This window comes from Gastrolobium bilobum, unplaced genomic scaffold (genome assembly GCF_033153095.1).
Source record: "Gastrolobium bilobum isolate Gb01-03AN ecotype WA unplaced genomic scaffold, APGP_CSIRO_Gbil_v1 utg142883, whole genome shotgun sequence".
Taxonomy (NCBI): Eukaryota; Viridiplantae; Streptophyta; class Magnoliopsida; order Fabales; family Fabaceae; genus Gastrolobium; species Gastrolobium bilobum.
The window spans coordinates 14,993-36,192 of record NW_026898440.1 but is presented as its reverse complement, the minus strand read 5'-3'; the positions used below and the strand labels follow the sequence as shown (position 1 = coordinate 36,192).

General features: G+C 35.7%; 1 protein-coding gene across 1 annotated transcript; it reads left to right on the top strand.

Annotated features, from left to right (window-relative positions):
- Positions 1 to 12,544: 12,544 nt before the first annotated feature.
- LOC133316331 (phospholipid-transporting ATPase 1-like) lies at positions 12,545 to 18,798 on the top strand. Its single transcript, XM_061518066.1, has 7 exons — positions 12,545 to 14,302; positions 14,584 to 14,890; positions 15,636 to 16,329; positions 16,590 to 16,713; positions 16,870 to 17,089; positions 17,380 to 17,838; positions 18,434 to 18,798. Exons 1-7 carry the CDS (start codon positions 12,685 to 12,687, stop codon positions 18,651 to 18,653), a joined length of 3,642 nt encoding a protein of 1,213 aa, XP_061374050.1. The 5' UTR covers positions 12,545 to 12,684; the 3' UTR covers positions 18,654 to 18,798.
- Positions 18,799 to 21,200: the final 2,402 nt, after the last annotated feature.

The following is a 21,200-nucleotide window of genomic DNA, read 5'->3' as shown; positions in this document are numbered from 1 at the left end:
TTACAATATCAGATTACTAAAGTCCTTTATATATATCCTAACGAGAGAAAGAAAAACAGAAAAGAAAGAAAGCGCATAGAAAGGAAACGGAGAAGAAAAGAAATAGAGGAAGAGAGGAAAGAAAAGTCGAGAGGAAGGAAGGAGAAAAAACAAATAGATGGAGAAAAAAAAAATAGATAGAGAAAATTAATGTGTAACAGTGAGAAACTCCGGAGTAAAGAAAATAGAAAGGAAAGAAAAAAAATGGAAAAAGACAAAGGTAATATTAGGAGTAAAACTTCATTATCCTAATATTATTCTTTTCATTTACTATTATATTTAAAGTTGGTATTTTAAAGTTATTTCTTTAAAAGTTGAGAAGATGATATAACTTTGCCAAATTATTTTAGGGTAAAGTATGTGTCATTTTAAAAGATGTAAAGTTGTGTCATTTTAAGAGAGAAAAAGAGATAGATAAAGGAGGAGAGAGAGTTGATAAAAAAAATAAAGGTGTGGGTTATATCTCTTTTTGAGGGTGGAATGATATAAGTTGTATCATTTAAAAGGATAAACATTTTTTCCATTATTTTATTATGAATTTATTTTATTCTTTTGATTTATCCTCTATATTTGGTTTGTAAAATAGATGGATATACTTCTATTGATTATAAAAATGATATTGAGTCAAGACTATAGAACTAACATATTCCTTCAGTACCAAATGAATATTAATGGATTATATAATCTTTTACTGAATAATTCTGATGAGACTGACTCACATGAGAATCAGATGGTTATAGGGTAAGGGACACCTTATCATGGCTTGAGTTCTGTCATACATAACCTTTCACATACAGAACCCACAGAATTTGGGTGCTCACAAAATTTGAGCATTAATCATTTCAGTTAAAGATTACACATTTATTTATATATTTATGGGAATTATATTCGTCATTTTGTAGGAGTTAAATTTGTTGTCATATTAAGAAAAGGACAAGACCAATTCATTGATTTAAGTGCTCTCTCATTTTTCTAATATTATATACCTTATCTTTTTCTCAACGTGACAACAAATTTGGTTCCTACAACATGACAAATATAATTTCCTATATTTATATGCAAAAATCTACAAAGGTTTCAGTATGTTTGTATGTAGAACCCACAAAGGTTTGGGGAGAACTCACAAAGGTTTTGGTATGTCTGAATGAAGAACCCATTAAGGCCTGGGCTTATATTTATTATTGATGAAATTATAAATATTTTTTTATTGGGCTTATCATTTCTCAAGCTGTTTGAGATAATTTTATCTCCGGCTAATAAATCATAATCGTACAAAGATTAATCAATGATGATAAAGGAAGAGAGAGAAAAAAAATCATAACAATTCAAAGGTGAATCAATTAATATAAGGAAATAAATAAACAAAACGACGTAGTTTTGGAGTGGCCGGAGATAATCTTATTTTCTTATTACTTATTATTCATGATATTATTTTCTTATTATAAATATATTTTGATAGAATGATGTTTTCCACTAAAGTGACTGGATGAGTTATAGTTTGAAAATCTCAATATTATTGAGATTTATCTCACGCTTGTTTATTTTTATGCTAACCTTTCCATAGAATAAACAGGCTAGTATGTGTAGCTTTGAGTAGGATAAAATACTATGGTTAAAGACTTTGAAGACTGTATGAAAATCAGTGGAGTGATAGATGAAATAAAAATATTTCTTGTCAGTTTATGTTGGGAAAACTCGGTTCCCTCAAACTCGGCTAAGCAGCCTTTGTGCGGAAGTCAATCAACAAGATCCTGATCTCGGATCTCGGCAATACCTCGGCCTGAACTTCACCAGGTCGAGCAGCGCAGCGGAAAAATCAAAACGTAAACACAGGAGAGAAAGAGAAGAACACAACCAGATTTAACGTGGGAAAACCTTCTCCAATGAAGAAGTAAAAACCCACGGGACCTAGTCCAGATCAGAAATCCACTATGAAAATAATGGTTACAAATAATCAAATACACCAATGTGGTGGTTAACTCAACCTCTCCAACAATGGTGATAATCAAACTACCCTAGAGATGTTTCACTCAAACTCTCTCTCTAGAGATCTTTCAAATGCAAAGCATAAAGCTTTACTCAAACAATCAAATAATTCTCTCAAATTTGTTCTCTCAAATCTGACCTAGCCTCCACCCTCAACTAATGAGTACATATAGAGGAGGTGGAAATTAGGGTTAGGGTTTTTAGGAAACCCCTCAAATGGGCTTGGGCTTAGTATTGAAGGAGGAAGCCCAACAAATCTCCCCCTCCGACTTCAATGCGTCGGCTTCAGCATCAACCCGGCTCCTTCACAGCAGTCTTCAAATTTTCTTGCTGGAACCGACTTTGTCATCATGTCGGACCAATTTTGGTCAGTGTGCACCTTGACGAGTTCGAGCTCTTCACCTTCCACCACATCCCGGATCTAGTGATACCTCACATCAATATGCTTAGTGCGGGAGTGATAGGTCGAATTCTTCGCAAGATGGATTGCGCTTTGATTGTCACAACCCAGCTCGTACTTGTCTTGATCATGGCCAAGTTCCATAAGGAACTTCTTCATCCACAGCATCTCTTTGCTTGCCTTAGTAGCGGCAATGTACTCAGCCTCAGTTGTAGATAGTGCAACACATTTATGAAGTCTTGATTGCCAAGAGACAGCTCCTCCAGCAAATCTCATCATGTATCCCGTCGTCGACTTCCTCGAGTCGAAATCTCCCCCTAAATCATAATCCAAGTAGCCTTGCAACTCGGCTTTTCCTTCTCCAAATCGGAGACATAAGTCGGTCGTACCTCGAAGGTACTTGAAGATCCACTTCACTGCTTCCCAGTGCTCTTTGCCAGGGTTTGACAAATACCGGCTTACCATTCGAACAGCATACGCCAAGTCGGGTCTAGTGCAAACCATTGCATACATCAAGCTTCCGAAGGCGGATTGGTACGGGACCTTCATCATCTCATCTTTGTCTTCATCAGATCTCGGACATTGCTTCTGGTTCAGCTTTATGTGTCCGGCTAGGGGGGTGCTCACTGTTTTGGCTTTGTCCATGCTGAATCTCTTCAAAATCTTCTCAATATATTTCTCTTGACTCAGCCACAGTAGTTTCTTCTGTCTATCTCAGATAATCTTTATTCCGAGAATCTGCTTTGCAGGGCCGAGGTCCTTCATTGCGAAGGACGAGCTCAATGCCTTCTTCAGGGCGGCTATCCTCGATTTATCTTTCCCTACAATAAGCATGTCAACATATAACAACAAAATCAGAAAATCTCCGGCCTCATACCTCTTCCCAAATACGCAGTGGTCAGCATCTGTCTTTTCAAACTTATGATCAGTCATGAATGATTCAAACTTCTTGTACCACTGCCGAGGTGCTTGCTTCAAGTCATAGAGGCTCTTCTTCAATCGACATACTAAGTCTTCTTGGTCTAGAGCTTGGAATCCTTCAGGTTGCTCCATATATATTTCTTCTTCTAAGTCACCGTGAAGAAATGCCGTCTTCACGTCCATTTGTTCTACCTCGAGGTCCATTGAAGCCGCCATGGCTAACACGGTTCGGACCGAGGTCATTTTCACCACAGGAGAAAAAATCTCCTCAAAATCAACTCCTTTCTTCTGATTGCAGCCTTTCACTACAATCCGGGCTTTGTATCTCGGCTTTTGCCCGTTCTCTTCATTCTTAATCTTGTAGACCCATTTATTCTTCAAAGCTCGTCTTCCTTTAGGCAACTCGGTCAGCTCATAAGTCTAATTCTCGTGCAAAGACTTCATCTCGTCTCGCATTGCCTTTTCCCATTCTTCTTTCTCTGAGCTAGTCACAGCCTCATCATAACTCTGAGGCTCACCGTCTTCAGCAACAACAGTGTATTCATCAGATGGGTACCTTGTAGAGGGTCTTCTTTCTCGAGTTGGATATCTCGGCTGTTCTTCAGCTTGAGAACCCGGTTCATCATTTTCATCCCAGATCTCATCATCAACTCGGACCTCAGTGTCTTGGTCATCTTCAGCTTGTTGCTGATCATCATTTTCTTCATTTTCTCCCCCTGCTTCAGCTCGGACAGGAGGGATGGGTTCTTCACGTCTGACAATAACCCAGACTTTGGGCTTCGAGATGTCATGAATGTTCTCATGCTCATGAAAGATCACATCTCAGCTTCTCACGATCTTCTTATTGATTGGATCCCAAAGTCGGAACTCGAACTCACATCTCGGCGAACCAAGATAAATGCATTCTTTAGTCTTTGCATCAAGTTTGGCCCTTTCATCTTTAGGGATATGCACGAAAGCTCGGCATCCAAACACCTTCAATTGATTGTAGGCCGCTTTCCGACCTGTCCAGACTTCTTCTGGAATTTCTCCTTCATCTTTAGGAATTTCTCCTTCTTGAACCAGAAAGTCAAATGGCCAACCTTTAAGTTCCAATTGCATGAAACACTTGAGCCTAGCCTGTTGTCTATCAAGCCAAGAACCACATTTATTCCAATCCTTCAGATTAAAAGTTTCAGATAAGTGATAAGGGATTGAGTGTTCTGTGGGGAGGAAAGTGTTTTTGCAATAAGTGAATGCAAGGTGTTGGAAACATAAGAAAGAAAGAAGGAAAAGAAAGAAAAGGTTGTGAAACACAAAGTGTTTGGAAGAGACAGAGGGAAGTATTAAAGACACAAAGTGTCTGAAAGAAAAAGAAATTTTTTTTTTTTAAAGACACAAAGTGTCAGGAAGAAAAAGGAGGAAGAAAGGTTCAAAGAAAAGAACAAGGAATGAAAAGGAAGAAAGTTGAGGGAATTAGGAAGAAATTGATTAATTACTGTGAATTCCCTCTTATCTGAATCTGATTCATTTGATCTGAACTTACCCTTTCACAGAAATCCTTACCTCTAGTCAAGCCACACACCAAGCCTCATTACTAATCATACCAAAACCTTTTTGATCTACCTTATGGATCATTGTTACTATGAATAGTGAGAAGATGGGCAAGCCTATGGTAGTTTGAGTGCAGTGAAGAGTGAGTGATAAGTACATCCTTAAATACTAGTATGCAAGAGTGTTAAAATTCTCATAATTTTTGAGAAGTTCCTAGTGAGGGGGTGTTGTTGTTTGGAAGTCTATGTATATCATCTTTACTGATCTGCTGAAAAGTCACGAATGATGTTGGGCAAATCATAGGAAATAAGAGATTGCATGGTTATAATTTTGTATCATGAAATGTTGATCTTTTGTTAATTGAAGTCCATCCTCATGAATTTCATCTGTAAAGAATCTCAAGTCCTTCTCTGTTTTAATTCATTGCTGAGGACATCAATGTTCAAATCTGGGAATTGTGATGAACCCTTAGTTCATCAGGTTTTTAAGCATGAATTAATATCAATTTGTGTGATTAAATGGATAGAAAAGAGGTTAATGTCCTAGAAATCTCTCAAATACAAGTTCTGAAGCTTATGTTGAAAATTACATTGTTTTTGTAGGGAAATGAAGCTCAAGAAGCAAAAGAGAGAAGGAAGAAGATTCTGAAGAATGGAAAAATTCTAAGTGTTGGGCGCTAAAACGCCCAAAACTGAGCGTTTTAGCGCCCTGTTGCACAAAAGATGCTGGTGCTGAACATTAAAACGCCCAAAACTGAGCGTTTTAGCGCCCTGCTGCACAAAAGATGCTGGTGCTGAACATTAAAACGCCCAAAACTGAGCGTTTTAGCGCCCAAGACAGTTAAAAGCAGTTGGGAATCCGTCAAGGTTGAGCGCTAAAACGTCCAGAGATGAGAGTTTTAGCGCCCATGTCAGTTTTCAGTTGTAATTTGTAAATTATAAAAGGACAAGGGGCCTTCACATTCTGATATATTCCAGATATCAGATCCAATCCATCATATCTCATTCTGACTTTTCTCATCATACTAGGAGAAGGGAGATCAGATCAGGTCTTTCATAGATCTGATATGACTCCTCATTTTCTCTGAATTTCCAAATTCTTAGGATTAGTTCTTGTAATAGTTAGTATTTCCTATGTAATTGCACTTGGAGATTGAAGACTCAACTATCATGTCAATGGAGTTTGATCTTTCTTCTCTTGTTTGTATTTCAATTATGTCTTAGGAGAGTCATTTGTAGTCTGATTCAATGGAACTCAAGTTTGAATTTATGAATGGTTAATTAGATGTTTTGTTTATCTATTATGTGATTGTATGAAGTTGTCTTGATTAATTCTTCATGTTGAGGAATAGTGTAGAACAGACATGTTTACATTGTTTCTCTATTTTTGACAACTTCATCATCAGTGTTCTAGTAGTCAAGGGATTGATGCTAGGATTCTGATGTGATCTTAAGACCTTAGTAATTAATGCATGTATTAAGAAAGGAATCACCAAGGGATTGGGGTTTCTGATTAATGTGTCTATCAGGGTAGTAAGGGATTACATCTTGAGATGATAAGAAAAAGGTTGATCAACATCACATAGTAAATAATTCATAATGGAAATTGGTTCATCTATAAATTCATGTTTGAGGGAAAATGACATCTGACTACTTGTTTACATTATAATTTACATTTTATTTATTTATCAAGTTTTAATTCAATTCAGTGTAGTTTCTGGTGACAAGAAATCTATGCAATCTATGAACTTTTGTTTGATTCAACTCAAGTACATATGGTTAGTCAGTGCTTGACACAAATCCTCGTGGGAACGATTTTTACTCATTATTTTATTACTTGTACGACTAGTACACTTGCTAGATCCGCAACAATTTCTCATCTTCACGACTCCAAAGTCACCACCTCGATAAGAGGAGAAAAAACCTTTGTGTGGAGTAACGTGGAAAGAGGCACCGGAGTCAACAATCCAGGTGCAGTCATCATATGCAACATTCAAATAATTATCCTCACCTAGGAGGAATATTTCGGCATCAGAATTTGCAGCCACCGCATTGGTGCTCTTGTCTTCCCTCTTCTTGGGAATAATATGATCCGACTTCATAGAGCTGTTCTTCTCATCATTTTGTAGGGTCCAGCAGTCTGGCTTCTTATGGCCTGTCTTTCCATAGTAAAAGCACTTCAACTCATATTTCGGCTTTGACCGACCTCTGGACTTGTCTCGTCTGTCTCGACCTCTACCGCGGCTCTTACTTCTACCACGGGAGTCAGATTTCCCTTTATTCTCAGCAACGTTGGCCTCAGACGTACTCGAAGTACCTCGTTCTCTTTTCCTGGATTCTTCGCCCAGGAGGCTGTCTGTCACGACATCCATCTTCAATTTTCCATCTGGAGTCGAGTTATTCAGGGTCACCACCAGAGTATCCCAGCTTTCTGGCAGCGAGCTCAACAACAGCAATACCTGCAATTCTTCATCAATTTTCATATCAGCCTTTGACAGCTGATTCACAATACCTTTGTAGGTGTTCAGGTGTTCAATCATGCTCATGCCGTCCTTGTATTCAAGCTTAACAAGTCGGCGAACCAGGTGTGCTTTGTTCCTGGGAGTCTTCTTCTGAATCATGGACTCCAGCTTCGTCCACAACTCATACGCGTTCGTGAATTCGGACACGTGCTCAAAGAGACTTTTATCAATATATTTCCTGATCGTGGCTACCGCCTTCCGACTCAGGATCTCCCACTCCTTATCGGTTTTGCCTGCTGGTCTCTCATCAAGGATAATGGGCTCATGCAAATCTTTGCAGTAGAGATGATCTTCCATCATCGGTCTCCAATAAGTGAAATTGTCTGCGGTCAACTTGAACATATCTCCATCATGAGTTATGCCACTGGTCTCCATCTCGTCTCCTTCAGAACCCGTCGAACCAGGCTCTGATACCACTGTTGGGTAATTCGTTCCCTCAAACTCCAATGTCAAGCGAGTCCAGGGAAAGTCCGTGGCGGGGGGCCACCACCAATGAGCTAAGGCTACACCAACCGTAGCAAGTGGATCCGACACCATGTCTCAACCCAAAACCTTAAGGCATTGGGTTCATGGGTCCTTTCACTTATATACTCTTTACTTAGCTCATTACCAACCAATGTGGGACTCATCACACTTGAATATCTCAACAATCCCCCCCTCAAGTGTGAAACCCACCATTGGTATGCTCCCCCTCAACCGAGTACCCGAAGCGCAAAGTACTCGACCCGCCTCCTAGCCAATCACTAGGCTAGCTCGAGCCCAATCCGACTTTGATACCACTGTTGGGAAAACTCGGTTCCCTCAAACTCGGCTAAGCAGCCTTTGTGCGGAAGTCAATCAACAAGATCCTGATCTCGGATCTCGGCAATACCTCGGCCTGAACTTCACCAGGTCGAGCAGCGCAGCGAAAAAGTCAAAACGTAAACACAGGAGAGAAAGAGAAGAAGAACACAACCAGATTTAACGTGGGAAAACCTTCTCCAATGAAGAAGTAAAAACCCACGGGACCTAGTCCAGATCAGAAATCCACTATGAAAATAATGGTTACAAATAATCAAATACACCAATGTGGTGGTTAACTCAACCTCTCCAACAATGGTGATAATCAAACTACCCTAGAGATGTTTCACTCAAACTCTCTCTCTAGAGATCTTTCAAATGCAAAGCATAAAGCTTTACTCAAACAATCAAATAATTCTCTCAAATTTGTTCTCTCAAATCTGACCTAGCCTCCACCCTCAACTAATGAGTATATATAGAGGAGGTGGAAATTAGGGTTAGGGTTTTTAGGAAACCCCTCAAATGGGCTTGGGCTTAGTATTGAAGGAGGAAGCCCAACATTTTAGATATAATGTAATATCTAAAGTGACAAGAAATATTTTTATTCTATTGAACTCAATTTCATGATGTGATATTGAACTCAATTTCCAACTAATGTAAATTTAAATTTTAAGTATATTTCATTTAAGATATGATTTAAGAAATAATTTAATTTTATTATTACGCTACACTTAATACTATACAATGTTAACAAACCGGTACGTAACAGGGTGTTACATTTTATTGTATCAGAGAACAATAATTCAGGTAAACAAAAGATTTAAACTATATGTTTCTTGGTATTTTGTCATAGATCATGCATATTTTGAATTATTTTGTAATGAGCCTGATCAACTAACTACCATGAAACAATATATGTAGATTTGTGACAAGTGTAAGGCAAATATCTAGACAATTTATATGTAGTGAAAACGTGTTGGATTTTAGGCAATTGAATAAAATTATTCAAAAATATTTTTTAGAAAGTATGTTGAAATTTTGGGGATAAATTTTATTAAGAAGAGGGAAAAATGTAACAGCAAACAAAAAATGACAGTGGCGCCTAAAGTGCCAAGGGTGAAATTGGTAGCGCCATAAGGACGCATAGTGCCATAAATTAGATAGAAAAAAAAATTAAAAATTAAAAATAATATAATAATAAATAATATAAAATATAATAATGATAGTATAAAACCTTACCAAAAAATAATAGGATAAAAATAATATTTAAAATAATACAATAATAATAAAAATAGAATAAAAAGAAAAGATTAGATTTTTTTAAAAGTCAAGCCAAAGAGATAAAGCGATAAGGATGCTCAGATTTTTATTTAGAAAAGTAATGATTATTGGGAACAGTGACTATATTGTTACGTTTGGACAAAAAATTACCAGACTGCCACGCTAACAGTAAATTTTGCCAAAATACCACGCGGCATAATTCTCTACACAGTGTAGCGAATTATGCCACGTCAGAACCAAAAATGTCACATGTCAAATTTTGAGAAATTCGCTACCCTATGTAGCTAATTTTTCAAAATTTGACATGTGAGATTTTTGGTTCTGTGCATTCTGACGTGGCATATTTCGCTACACTGTGTAGCGAATTACTTGCATGCATAATTTGCTACAATGTGTAGCGAATTATGCCGTGTGGCATTTTGGCAAAATTTACTGTTGGCGTGGCAGTTTGGTAATTTTTTTGTCCAAGCGTGACACTTTGGTCACTGTCCCTGATTATTGGACTAGTTTTTTTTATTTGATGAGCATGTAACACATCTATATATAACCCTGACGAGAGAAAGAAAGTGCGTAGAAAGGAAACAGAGCAGAAAAGAAAAGAAACAGAGGAAGAGAGGAAAGCAAAGCTGAGAGGAAGGACAGAGAAAAACACACACACACACACACATATATATATATAGGGAGGGTTTTTTTGACTCTAGAGTAAGATTTTTAAATCTTACTCCCTATCTTAGCCGTTGATAGATGAAAATTAACAGTTGTCATTTATAGTGTAAGTAATAATTAATTAATTAATATAACTTCTTAAAACAGAAAAATATTTCTGCAGTTAATGCAGATAAGTTATCTGCATTTACCTTCAAAACGATGTTGTTTTGGAATTGAAAGATTAGAAAATTATAATTATAAAGATTATAATAACTCTCAAATAAATTAAAATTACAAAAATACCATGATTTTCGCCTCAAAAAGATGTCATATTCAGCTTACTGCAGATTTATATGCAGTAACTTGCAGAAAAAGTGAACCTTGTTAAGATCACTTAATGGAGATGCTGTTGATTTACCCATTAGATTTTTAGCATATTTTATTTGAATTCTTAAAATTATGATTTAAGCAAAAATTATAAAAATTAATTTTTACCTAAATTTTAATTTGTTTTTCAAATAGAAAATCTAATGCAATCTTAGAATAATACACTCTTATATAGTAAATTAGAATTTATTCACAATTTTTACTGAATTCTTTCTTAAATAATTTAACATGTTATTCTTATTTTTTAAAAATTTTAAATTTGAATTATTTTAAATTATTCATCATTTTTTAATTTCAATTTCTATAATTTTTTCTTAAATTTTATCTGAAATAATTATACATCTGATTTATAATTTGTTTTTAAATATGTTTATTTTTTATTTTATTTCGATTTTAAAATATTTATATACAACATAAAATACTTAACAGTTTATGATATGAATGTTTCGACCTCCAAAAAGATTGCATTATATGAAAATACATGTGATATATAGAAAAAGGAAAAAAAAAAACCTTAACACTACGACATGAGTTGTCAAATCAAATGAAGAAATTAGAAAGAGACGCCGATTGGAGCAGCTTGCTGGTGTCATTCCTGAAACCGTAACCATAATTGAATGTATAATCCATATACATTCAATGCACATTATTAGATAACTACAATTAGAAATTTTAAATTGCAATTCACACAGAAACTGCTCGTGGTGGCTGCTGTGAATAAAAAAAGCATTATTATTATTAAGAGAGTAAGGAAAAATTCTTGATATAACTAATACTCATATCCCATATATATAATGAATAATAAATTATTTTTTATTAACTTAATTTGGATAAGTTGTGTAAATTAAATTCATTAAAAAATATCGTTTCTCTAAATTTGTTCAGAATTTAATATTAATTTTTTATAAGTACATATAAAAATTAATTTGTTTTTATGTATAAAGCTAATTACTTATTCATTATTATAAGAATTTATAGGGATGCAATTTTTTTTTATATATACCCACTGGCTCATTGATATAATCTTAAAATTTGAACTCGAAACCTTTAATTAAAAAGAGCAAATTATTTATCACTTGAACCAATAGTTACTACTAGGTACAAATTAATTTAATCAGAGACCTTATACATCTTAAACTGTTCATATATTCCCTCTAAATACATGATTGGAAATTTTTTTTTCTAAGGATGTCTTCACCCATTGAATGAGACTTAGTGGCGTAGAGCAGAAACTTTTTTGCCACCGACCCAAAGTGCTTCACCTAAAAATCAAACCGATCACAACAATCCAGTTCTTTAGCATAGCCAATTTATGTGCCACCTTGGGGTTAAATAAATGATTGTATTCAATAGAGTGAAAATGCACTTAAATAAAAAAAAACAAGTTTTCCAACCAAAATAATTAAGTCATATAATTCCATTTTGCTCCGGTCAAATTCAAACACCTCGAAATTGAATAATAAATTCTCCGAGCAGACATTCTAGAACATGATTGAAATTGATTGATTTAAATAATCAGAAATTCACTCTTTTTAGTTTTTGACACATGCAGAACTCTCTCTCTCTCTTCCAGAAAGAAAGACTTTTCATTCCATAAATAAAACATAATAGTATTAGATTATGAATCAAAGACCAAAAATTAAGGTATTTTATTTCTATTATGTGTTTCCTGACACACATGCTGTCGCCACCCATTACGACTTATTCTTCATTTCCTTGCAAACCCCGTCGAAGACTTTCTCTTCTTCCTCTTCTTCCTCTTCAACATCTTTGACCTTAACCATTCTCTCCCCAACACGCTTCTTCTTCTTCTTCTTCAATACCCCTTTTTATACATACCCTCTCTTTACACTTCCCTTGTTTTTCAGTTACCATTCTCAAACTGTCCAAATAAAACATAATAAATCGTGTCTTAGCACAGTGCCAACTCAATACCAGCATAACAGTTTTTTTTTTTTTTGTCACATTCATTCTTACAGCAATCCTTGTTGGTTTTGTTTCTTCAAGTTTTGCATTAGAAAGTTTTTTCACATGTTCTCCTTATCATTAGTTGAAGAAACTATGTCACTACTCAAACTAATCCAGTTTTGAGTTTGAGCCTCTTCATCCTCAACTCGAGTTTGACTCTCACAAATCGAACCCACACTAGATCAACAAATATTGGGTGATTGTGTGGTTTCTTTGGATCATGGGTTCTAAGAGGCCACTCTTGTTACCATCTCCAAGAACTCCTAATAATAACCAAGAGCTTCCTACCCTTCATGTTTTTCCTGAACTACCTAAATCAAAGTCAAGTTCTAGCAACACTGTTACGTTCTGTGGAATAGACACGACCAACCCAGTTGAGAATTCTTCAAAGTCATCGTCACGTAGAAGCGCCATGTCCATTCATTCTGGAAGCTCTGGCAGGAACAACTCTGTCAGAGAAGAGAGTGTTAAACCTGTTCGTTATGGCTCAAAGGGTGCTGATTCTGATGGACTCACCATGTCTCAGAAGGAACTCAAAGATGAGGATGCAAGGTTGGTTTATATAAATAATCCTGAGAAGACCAATGAGAGGTTCGAATTTTCAGGAAATTCAATTCGTACTGGGAAATACTCCATCATCACTTTCATTCCCAGGAACCTGTTTGAACAATTCCATAGAGTTGCTTACATTTATTTTCTGATAATTGCCATTCTCAATCAAATTCCTCAGCTTGCAGTGTTTGGGAGGGGTGTTTCTGTTTTGCCATTAGCCTTTGTTTTGCTTGTTACGGCTGTGAAGGATGCTTATGAGGATTGGAGGCGGCACCAATCAGATAATATTGAGAACAACAGGTTAGCATCAGTTTATGTCGATGATAAATTCGTAGACAAGAAATGGAAGGATATAAGAGTTGGTGAGATCATAAAAATCAAAGCAAATGAAACCATTCCTTGTGATATTGTGTTGCTCTCAACTAGTGATCCTACTGGAGTTGCATATGTGCAGACTATTAATCTAGATGGAGAGTCCAATTTGAAGACTAGGTATGCAAAACAAGAGACACATTCAAAGATGCCTGAAAGGGAGAGATTTCATGGCTTAATTAGGTGTGAGAAGCCCAATAGGAACATTTATGGATTTCTTGCTAACATGGATATTGATGGCAAGAGGTTATCACTTGGATCCTCAAATATTGTTCTTAGAGGATGTGAAATGAAGAATACTAGTTGGGCACTTGGTGTTGCTGTGTATTGTGGCAGTGAGACTAAAGCAATGCTCAACAGCTCTGGAGCTCCATCGAAGAGAAGCCGGCTTGAAACTCGCATGAATTCTGAGATCATCATCCTCTCCTTCTTTCTTGTAGCATTGTGTACAATCACCTCAGTTTGTGCTGCTGTTTGGTTAAAGCGCAAAAAGGATGAATTGGATCTCTTGCCTTATTATAGGAAACTGGATTTTTCAGAAGAAGGGGAAGTTAAAAACTATGAATACTATGGATGGGGATTGGAAATCTTTTTCACATTTCTCATGTCAGTTATAGTGTTCCAGGTCATGATTCCCATATCCTTGTACATTTCTATGGAGCTTGTTCGTGTTGGTCAGGCCTACTTCATGATCCGAGACAACAGAATGTATGATGAAGAAACACATGCAAGATTTCAATGCAGGGCTTTGAACATTAATGAAGATTTGGGGCAAATTAAATATGTCTTCTCAGACAAAACTGGTACACTTACTCAGAACAAGATGGAGTTTCAATGTGCCAGCATCTGGGGTGTTGATTACAGTTCTACAAAAGCCATCCTGGAGGATGAGCTAGTTGAATACTCTGTGAAAGGTTAGATTTCTTCCTCAAGTATGTTAATCTGTTACTTTCTTTTGTTTTCCCAACTGTTTTTTCTGAAACCCAACTAGGCTAGTTCGAGCACCATTTTCTCTATTCTTACGGATCAAACTCGAGACCTCTGGTTAAAAGAAACAAGTTTCTTACTACTTGAACCAATGATTGTTGGTATATATTAGTCTGTTCTAATACACTTTTAGCATTTCCTTTAATGCATCTGGTTTTGTTTATAATTGAAATAACATGGTTCTTCTTCTGTCATTATATGCTCTCAGTGGATGGAAAAGTCTTGAGACCAAAGATGAAGGTGAAAGTTAATCCAGAGCTTTTGCAATTATCAAGAAATGGACTTGAAAATAAGGAAGGAAAAGAGATATATGATTTCTTTCTAGCACTAGCAACCTGCAATACTATTGTGCCTCTTGTTGTTGACACATCTGATCCTGATGTCAAGCTGATAGATTACCAAGGGGAATCACCAGATGAACAAGCATTAGCATATGCTGCAGCTGCCTATGGTTTTGTGCTTATAGAACGAACTTCGGGTCATATAGTCATTGATATTCAGGGAGAAAGACTAAAGTAAGTTGAATTTTTATTTTTATATTTTAATAATTCTTTTCTCCTTTTACAATGACAATGGAAAACAATTTGTTTTTAATAGTCTACCCCTAATGTTGTTTAATCAGATAGGCAAGGGTGTCTGAAAATATTTTTGTTGGATTTTCTTGTGTATTTCATTGTTTTACCTATGTGATTACTAGTAGCGATCATTAAAGTAAGTTTTCTGTATGCATTTTTTGTCTTCCTTCTTTCCTGCAATTATGTAGTGCATGTAAGTTGTCTATAGAAAATCATATTCAACTCATCAATTAAGAACATGAATAATTATTTTAATAATTCATCACTTTCACATTGATAGGTTTATGTCAAATGCACTAACCTTTCTCCACAATGCATATGACTTGCAATACGATAACCGAAACCTTTATAAATCTCTTCACCTTTGTTTCCTATGCTGTCTACTTGATGCAATGCATGAAACATAACTCTAATAGACAGAGAATGAATAATTTTTAATGATTAAATGAAGGGCCAGCATGATTCTTAGGAAGAGATTTCTTCATTACTTTATGGGAGTAGTCATGTACTTTGGATGTAAGCAGTCACGTCTTATACATATATATATCACACCCGAGACATTTCTTACCGTGCACATATAGTAAGTTTACTTATCTTGATGGTTAGCTCATAACATGAAACCTCCTTTAATGTGGCACAATGGTTATCCTCTTTCTAATGAATCTTCCCATTATGGAAATTGCAGGTTCAATGTCTTAGGTATGCATGAATTTGATAGTGATAGGAAGAGGATGTCGGTTATATTGGGGTACCCTGATAATTCTGTGAAACTTTTTGTCAAAGGGGCAGATACAACCATGTTTAGTGTGATAGATAAATCATTTAACATGGAAAGAGTAAAAGCAACTGAAACCCATATTCACTCTTATTCTTCCACGGGTTTGAGAACACTTGTTATTGGGATGAGGGCATTGATTGCTTCAGAATTTGAGCAATGGCATGTTGCTTATGAGGCAGCAAATAATGCTTTGTTTGGTAGGGCTGCATTGCTTCGCAAGGTTTCTAACAATGTAGAGAACAATCTGAGCATATTGGGAGCATCTGCTATTGAAGATAAACTGCAGCAAGGTGTTCCAGAATCCATTGAGTCTCTAAGGACTGCAGGTATTAAAGTATGGGTTTTAACTGGGGACAAACAAGAAACTGCCATATCAATTGGTTACTCCTCAAAGCTCCTAACAAGCAACATGACTCAAATTATAATTAATAGCAATAGTAGAGACTCATGTAGAAGGAGATTACAAGATGCCCTTGCAATGTCTAACAAACTCATGTCTAACAATAATGGAGGAAGTTCTGATGGACCTACAACTCCAATAGCTTTGATTATTGATGGTACCAGCCTTGTACATATTCTTGACAGTGAACATGAAGAGCAGGTTGGCTCCATTAGATCTTGGATGTTGTTTACAATATATTTCTTTTACTTTTTGGTTTAATGGAAACTTGACTAACTTGGTTCGAGTTCTGTCTCACCCATATAACGGGTGACTTTCCTAATACTATTTTTTCATTCTTAGGACTTGAACTCGGACCAGTTGGTTTAGGGAAATAATAAGTTCCTTATCACTTTAACCTTTTATAATTTATTTCTTAGTGATGTCTTACTTGCTGATTTTGGCTACTTCTGTTGATTCAGCTATTTGAACTTGCAAGAAAATGTGCTGTTGTTCTATGTTGCCGAGTAGCTCCACTGCAAAAGGCTGGGATTGTTGCCCTTGTGAAGAATAGGACATCTGACATGACACTAGCTGTTGGAGATGGTATGAATGCTTCTTTTGACTTGTTTCAGCCTGTCAAAATTGAGAACAAAAAGAATGAAATAAAATAAAAAGCACTGATAGAAAATAATGAATAATTTGGATTGGTCTGGTTTATGTTGTGTGTAGTATAATGAATTCATTATGCATGTGTTACAGGTGCTAATGATGTCTCAATGATCCAAATGGCTGATGTTGGAGTTGGCATAAGTGGACAAGAGGGTCGGCAAGCTGTTATGGCATCAGATTTTGCAATTGGGCAGTTTAGGTTTTTAGTTCCTCTCTTATTGATACATGGGCATTGGAATTACCAACGGCTTGGTTACATGATACTATACAACTTTTACAGAAATGCTGTCCTTGTTCTTGTCTTATTTTGGTAAGTTATAATCCAACAATGTATATATGTACCTTGCTTTGGTCATATAACTTTTAAATTATGCCATAAACCTCACCTTCAAAAAATTTTGTTATTGGGCTTGTTGTGCTTCTGAGCCTGGTTATTTAGATAAAAATCGATATATCCGATGGTTCTTTTTTTGGGGGCTTTTGATGTGTTCAGCATTTTCTTAAAATAAGATATTAATTGTATTTTGCTCTTTTTGGTTGTTAGATGCATTCCTCCAGATTTTAACATGTTATACTTTGTTATGTGCCTCTTTTTTCCAGGTATGTGCTCTTCACTGCCTTCACTTTGACAACTGCTATAAATGAATGGAGCTCCACTTTGTATTCTATAATCTACAGTTCATTGCCAACTATTATTGTTGGTATTCTAGACAAAGATCTTGGGAGAAGGACTCTCCTAAAGTATCCTCAGCTTTATGGGGCTGGTCAGAGACAAGAGGCCTACAACAAAAAACTATTTATGTTTACAATGGTTGATACTTTGTGGCAAAGCATGGTTATCTTCTGGGCTCCCCTATTTGCATATTGGAGTAGCACAGTTGATGTGGCAAGCATTGGAGACCTTTGGACTCTTGCAGTTGTTATTTTGGTTAATTTACACTTGGCCATGGATGTTGTCAGATGGTACTGGGTGACTCATGTTGCAATTTGGGGGTCTATTGTTGCAACTTTCATTTGTGTCATGATTATTGATGCTATACCTACACTTCCTGGTTACTGGTATGCATTATCTTTTCCCCATTCTTTTGCTCTCTTAATTTTTATACAATAAATATAATGTCATAGCATTCATATAAAGGTTAGGCATATATGCTGTTTTGCACATGTTAGATACTGAACTTATATCCTTGTTATGCAGTTCTGCCTATACATTATTGATTATTGCTTTTCTGTTGTGACTTGTTTTCTTATGGAGTGTATCTTTTTCTTCCCTCAATTTTCATGTGTCAGTGAGTATAGAGGAAAAAGAGGGCGATTTTAGAGTAGTGGAAAAATTATTCCTTCGTGACTGAAAGGTCACAGGAAATAGTCTCTTTGCAAATATACAAGGATAAGACTATACAAGGATTGTCCTTAGTCCAGGTTTGATGGGAAGTTTTTTTTTTTTAAATGAGTACAGAGGAAAAGAAATTGGAAATCAATAGAATGTTTGGTATATTGGTTTCATAAGTCACCATGTCATGAAATAAACCATGTCCAATTCAAAAGAATTCTTTGTTGCCATTGAGAGCATCTTAGAACTTTGAAAATATTTGCTATCCTACATTGCTTTTATACATAAAGACTGACCTTTGCTCCTCCACAACTTTGACAGGGCCTTCTTTGATGGTGCAAGTACTGGATTGTTCTGGTTATTGTTGCTCGGAATTGTGATAACAGCATTGTTGCCTCGTTTGGTTATAAAATTTATTCATGAATATTATTTTCCTAATGATATTCAGATTTCTAGAGAATCTGAGAAGGTTGGGAATGAGAGAGGTATTGAAAGTGGACAGATAGAAATGCTTCCTGTATCAGATAGAACACCAAGATGAAAGAAGTGATCTTCTATTCTACCTTTTTTTTTTTTTTCCTTTTCTTTTGTAAAGTAGCATATTCTTTAGGCTACTTCAGAGTTTTTCTGTTAGTTGCCGGATTTTATTGATTGCTATCCGAAGGATAGAGTTTTTGTTACCACTGTAGAGGTTTGTTGTATTTTCATTCTTTTGTATTCATAAATTTAGCTTGTTTTAAATTAACCTTCATCAAAGCAGAAAAGGAAAAAAGTTGATTGCATGTTAGATATTAAATTTTTACATGATGGGTTGAATTCCTTGCCTCCTTGGCTATGTTGAATTTGTCCTTGAGCTTTCTCAGTTCAATTCTTGTTTATGCAATTCTGATAGTTATGGAGTTTTAATTTTATTATTTGCATTTGTTATAAATATAATATAAAAATATAAAATTATTCATTGTCTTTAGTATCAAAAAAAAAAAAAGTCTTAAATTTTTAGAAAAATTGTTAGGACCTATATCATGAAGTATTTTAAAATTCAATCCTTGTCGTATTATTTTTGTAATAAATATTATAATTCTTTTTTTACATATATAGGTGAACCTCTGTATTGTTGATAAACTTTTGTTCTAGTCACACGGTTTGTAATATGTTGTGGGACACTCTTTGTAGTATGCTGGCCTAAAAGCCTTCCCGTACAATGTGCATTTTTTTTTTGAATTTTTTTATCTTCTATTCTATCAATTAAGTCAATGTAAACAGCTGATTGACGTGTGGACCGTGTATTCATAAACTAATCCAATATAATGAAAATCGAAAAATTCAATCGAAAAAGAAAAATTGAAAAACAGAATTTTTTGTTTACATTACATTTTGATTACGATTTTGAAAAACAATCTTATTTTTTATAACACTTTTGAAAACCAATCTTAATAAAAATTAAATCAAACTTACGCACAGATATAAATTTAAACCAAATTAATTGAATAAAAAAAAATGAAATTCGATGACATTAGATTAAATAAGATGACTTCCCCCCCCCCCCCCCCCCCCCCCCCCTTAAAATCGATCCTAATTAATATGTGAACCTTTTGTGCTCACTGCTCATGAGATTAAAGTGCAATTTGCACCAACATGCAGGCTAGGAAGGTACATTCTCTAGGTCCCATGACATAAATGAAAGAAAATGGCGGCAGTAGGCATGTGAGGATGAAAACAAATTTTTTTAAAAGTGGAAACACACATGCCAATCAAGATATGTACTTTAGGACGTAATGATATACCTTGTTCGTGATTAAAGTTCCAAGGTGATCAATGTAAGGTTTGAAAGGGTTCAAACCCACACCACCCTACGTCAAGATGCAAGAACCCTTCTTGAAAAGCCACCAATTAAACACCACAAAGAAGGCTGGTAACTGGTAAGGCGTTCAATAGATGAAGGAAGAGGCAAGGTTAATGTATTTAGATGAGTGAAATTTTCAGCTTAAAACTTCACAAAAGTGGCACATGGAATTGATGAGAAGTGGCTAGGATATTCTTCAAAACTCTCTTAAGAAAAACCTAACAAAAGAATGACAAAAGGAGATGAGGGAGTCTAAGCATTCAAGTTAGATGTTTCACTTAAAAATCTGATCAAAGTGGCGCACACCAAGGGAGAAAACGGTGGAGTTGTTTCAATTCAAATTTTCCCAACAACCTATCTTTTAATCCTCATGAGACTAGGTCTAAACCTTGTCAAAATTCTGACCTAATGACAATCATATGGCCAGCCATATGGTGCGCCCCTTTGGTCAACAATGCAGTCCAAATACATTGAGTAGTTGCATTCAAATTTGAACCAACTTACTCATTTATTCTCTCAACTAACCAAATCTGATTTGGAGCTTATTTGGTTGACTAAATGACACTCATAACAACCCAAATCAGCGCCCCAAACAACCTTGGATGATGCTCAAATATCTCCTCTTGATACTAGGGATTTGTTCCAACAAGATCTTATCTTATCCTTTTGTTATGAAACAACTTTTCATAGCCAATTCAGATTTGAATTTAAACATTTAAATTCAAACGTTAAAACATTGAAATTCAAAATTCAAATTCAAAATTTAAATATTTGATAATTAATTTAACTAATTAAATTAATTAATAATGTCTTGGACCATCCAAGCCCATCACAATTACCATGCGCCCTTTCCTTCTTAGGTGGGCTTCCAAACTTCTGCTTGGGCTAACAACCTTTATTAGGCCCAATACCTTTAATGCTATATCATCAAGACAATAAGGTGTTAGTGTGTGACCCATTAGGCCCAACATAGCCACTGACATAAATGGGCTTGGGCCTAAACAAGCCCACAACCCATTTAATGACAACGCAGAGCACTAGCAATGCTTTGTTGCCCCAGAGCTAGTTAGGTTAATGACATGATCATCCTATTACATATATTTGGTTACCGTATGTATTTCCTTTCATCTCGGTTACCTTCCCATTAAACCTAGGGTGAGGATACGTATCAACCCTTGCGGTTTAGGGTAAGCTTTAATTCGAAATAGGGAATCTTCAATTTACTGACTCTAAAGGCAGATCATC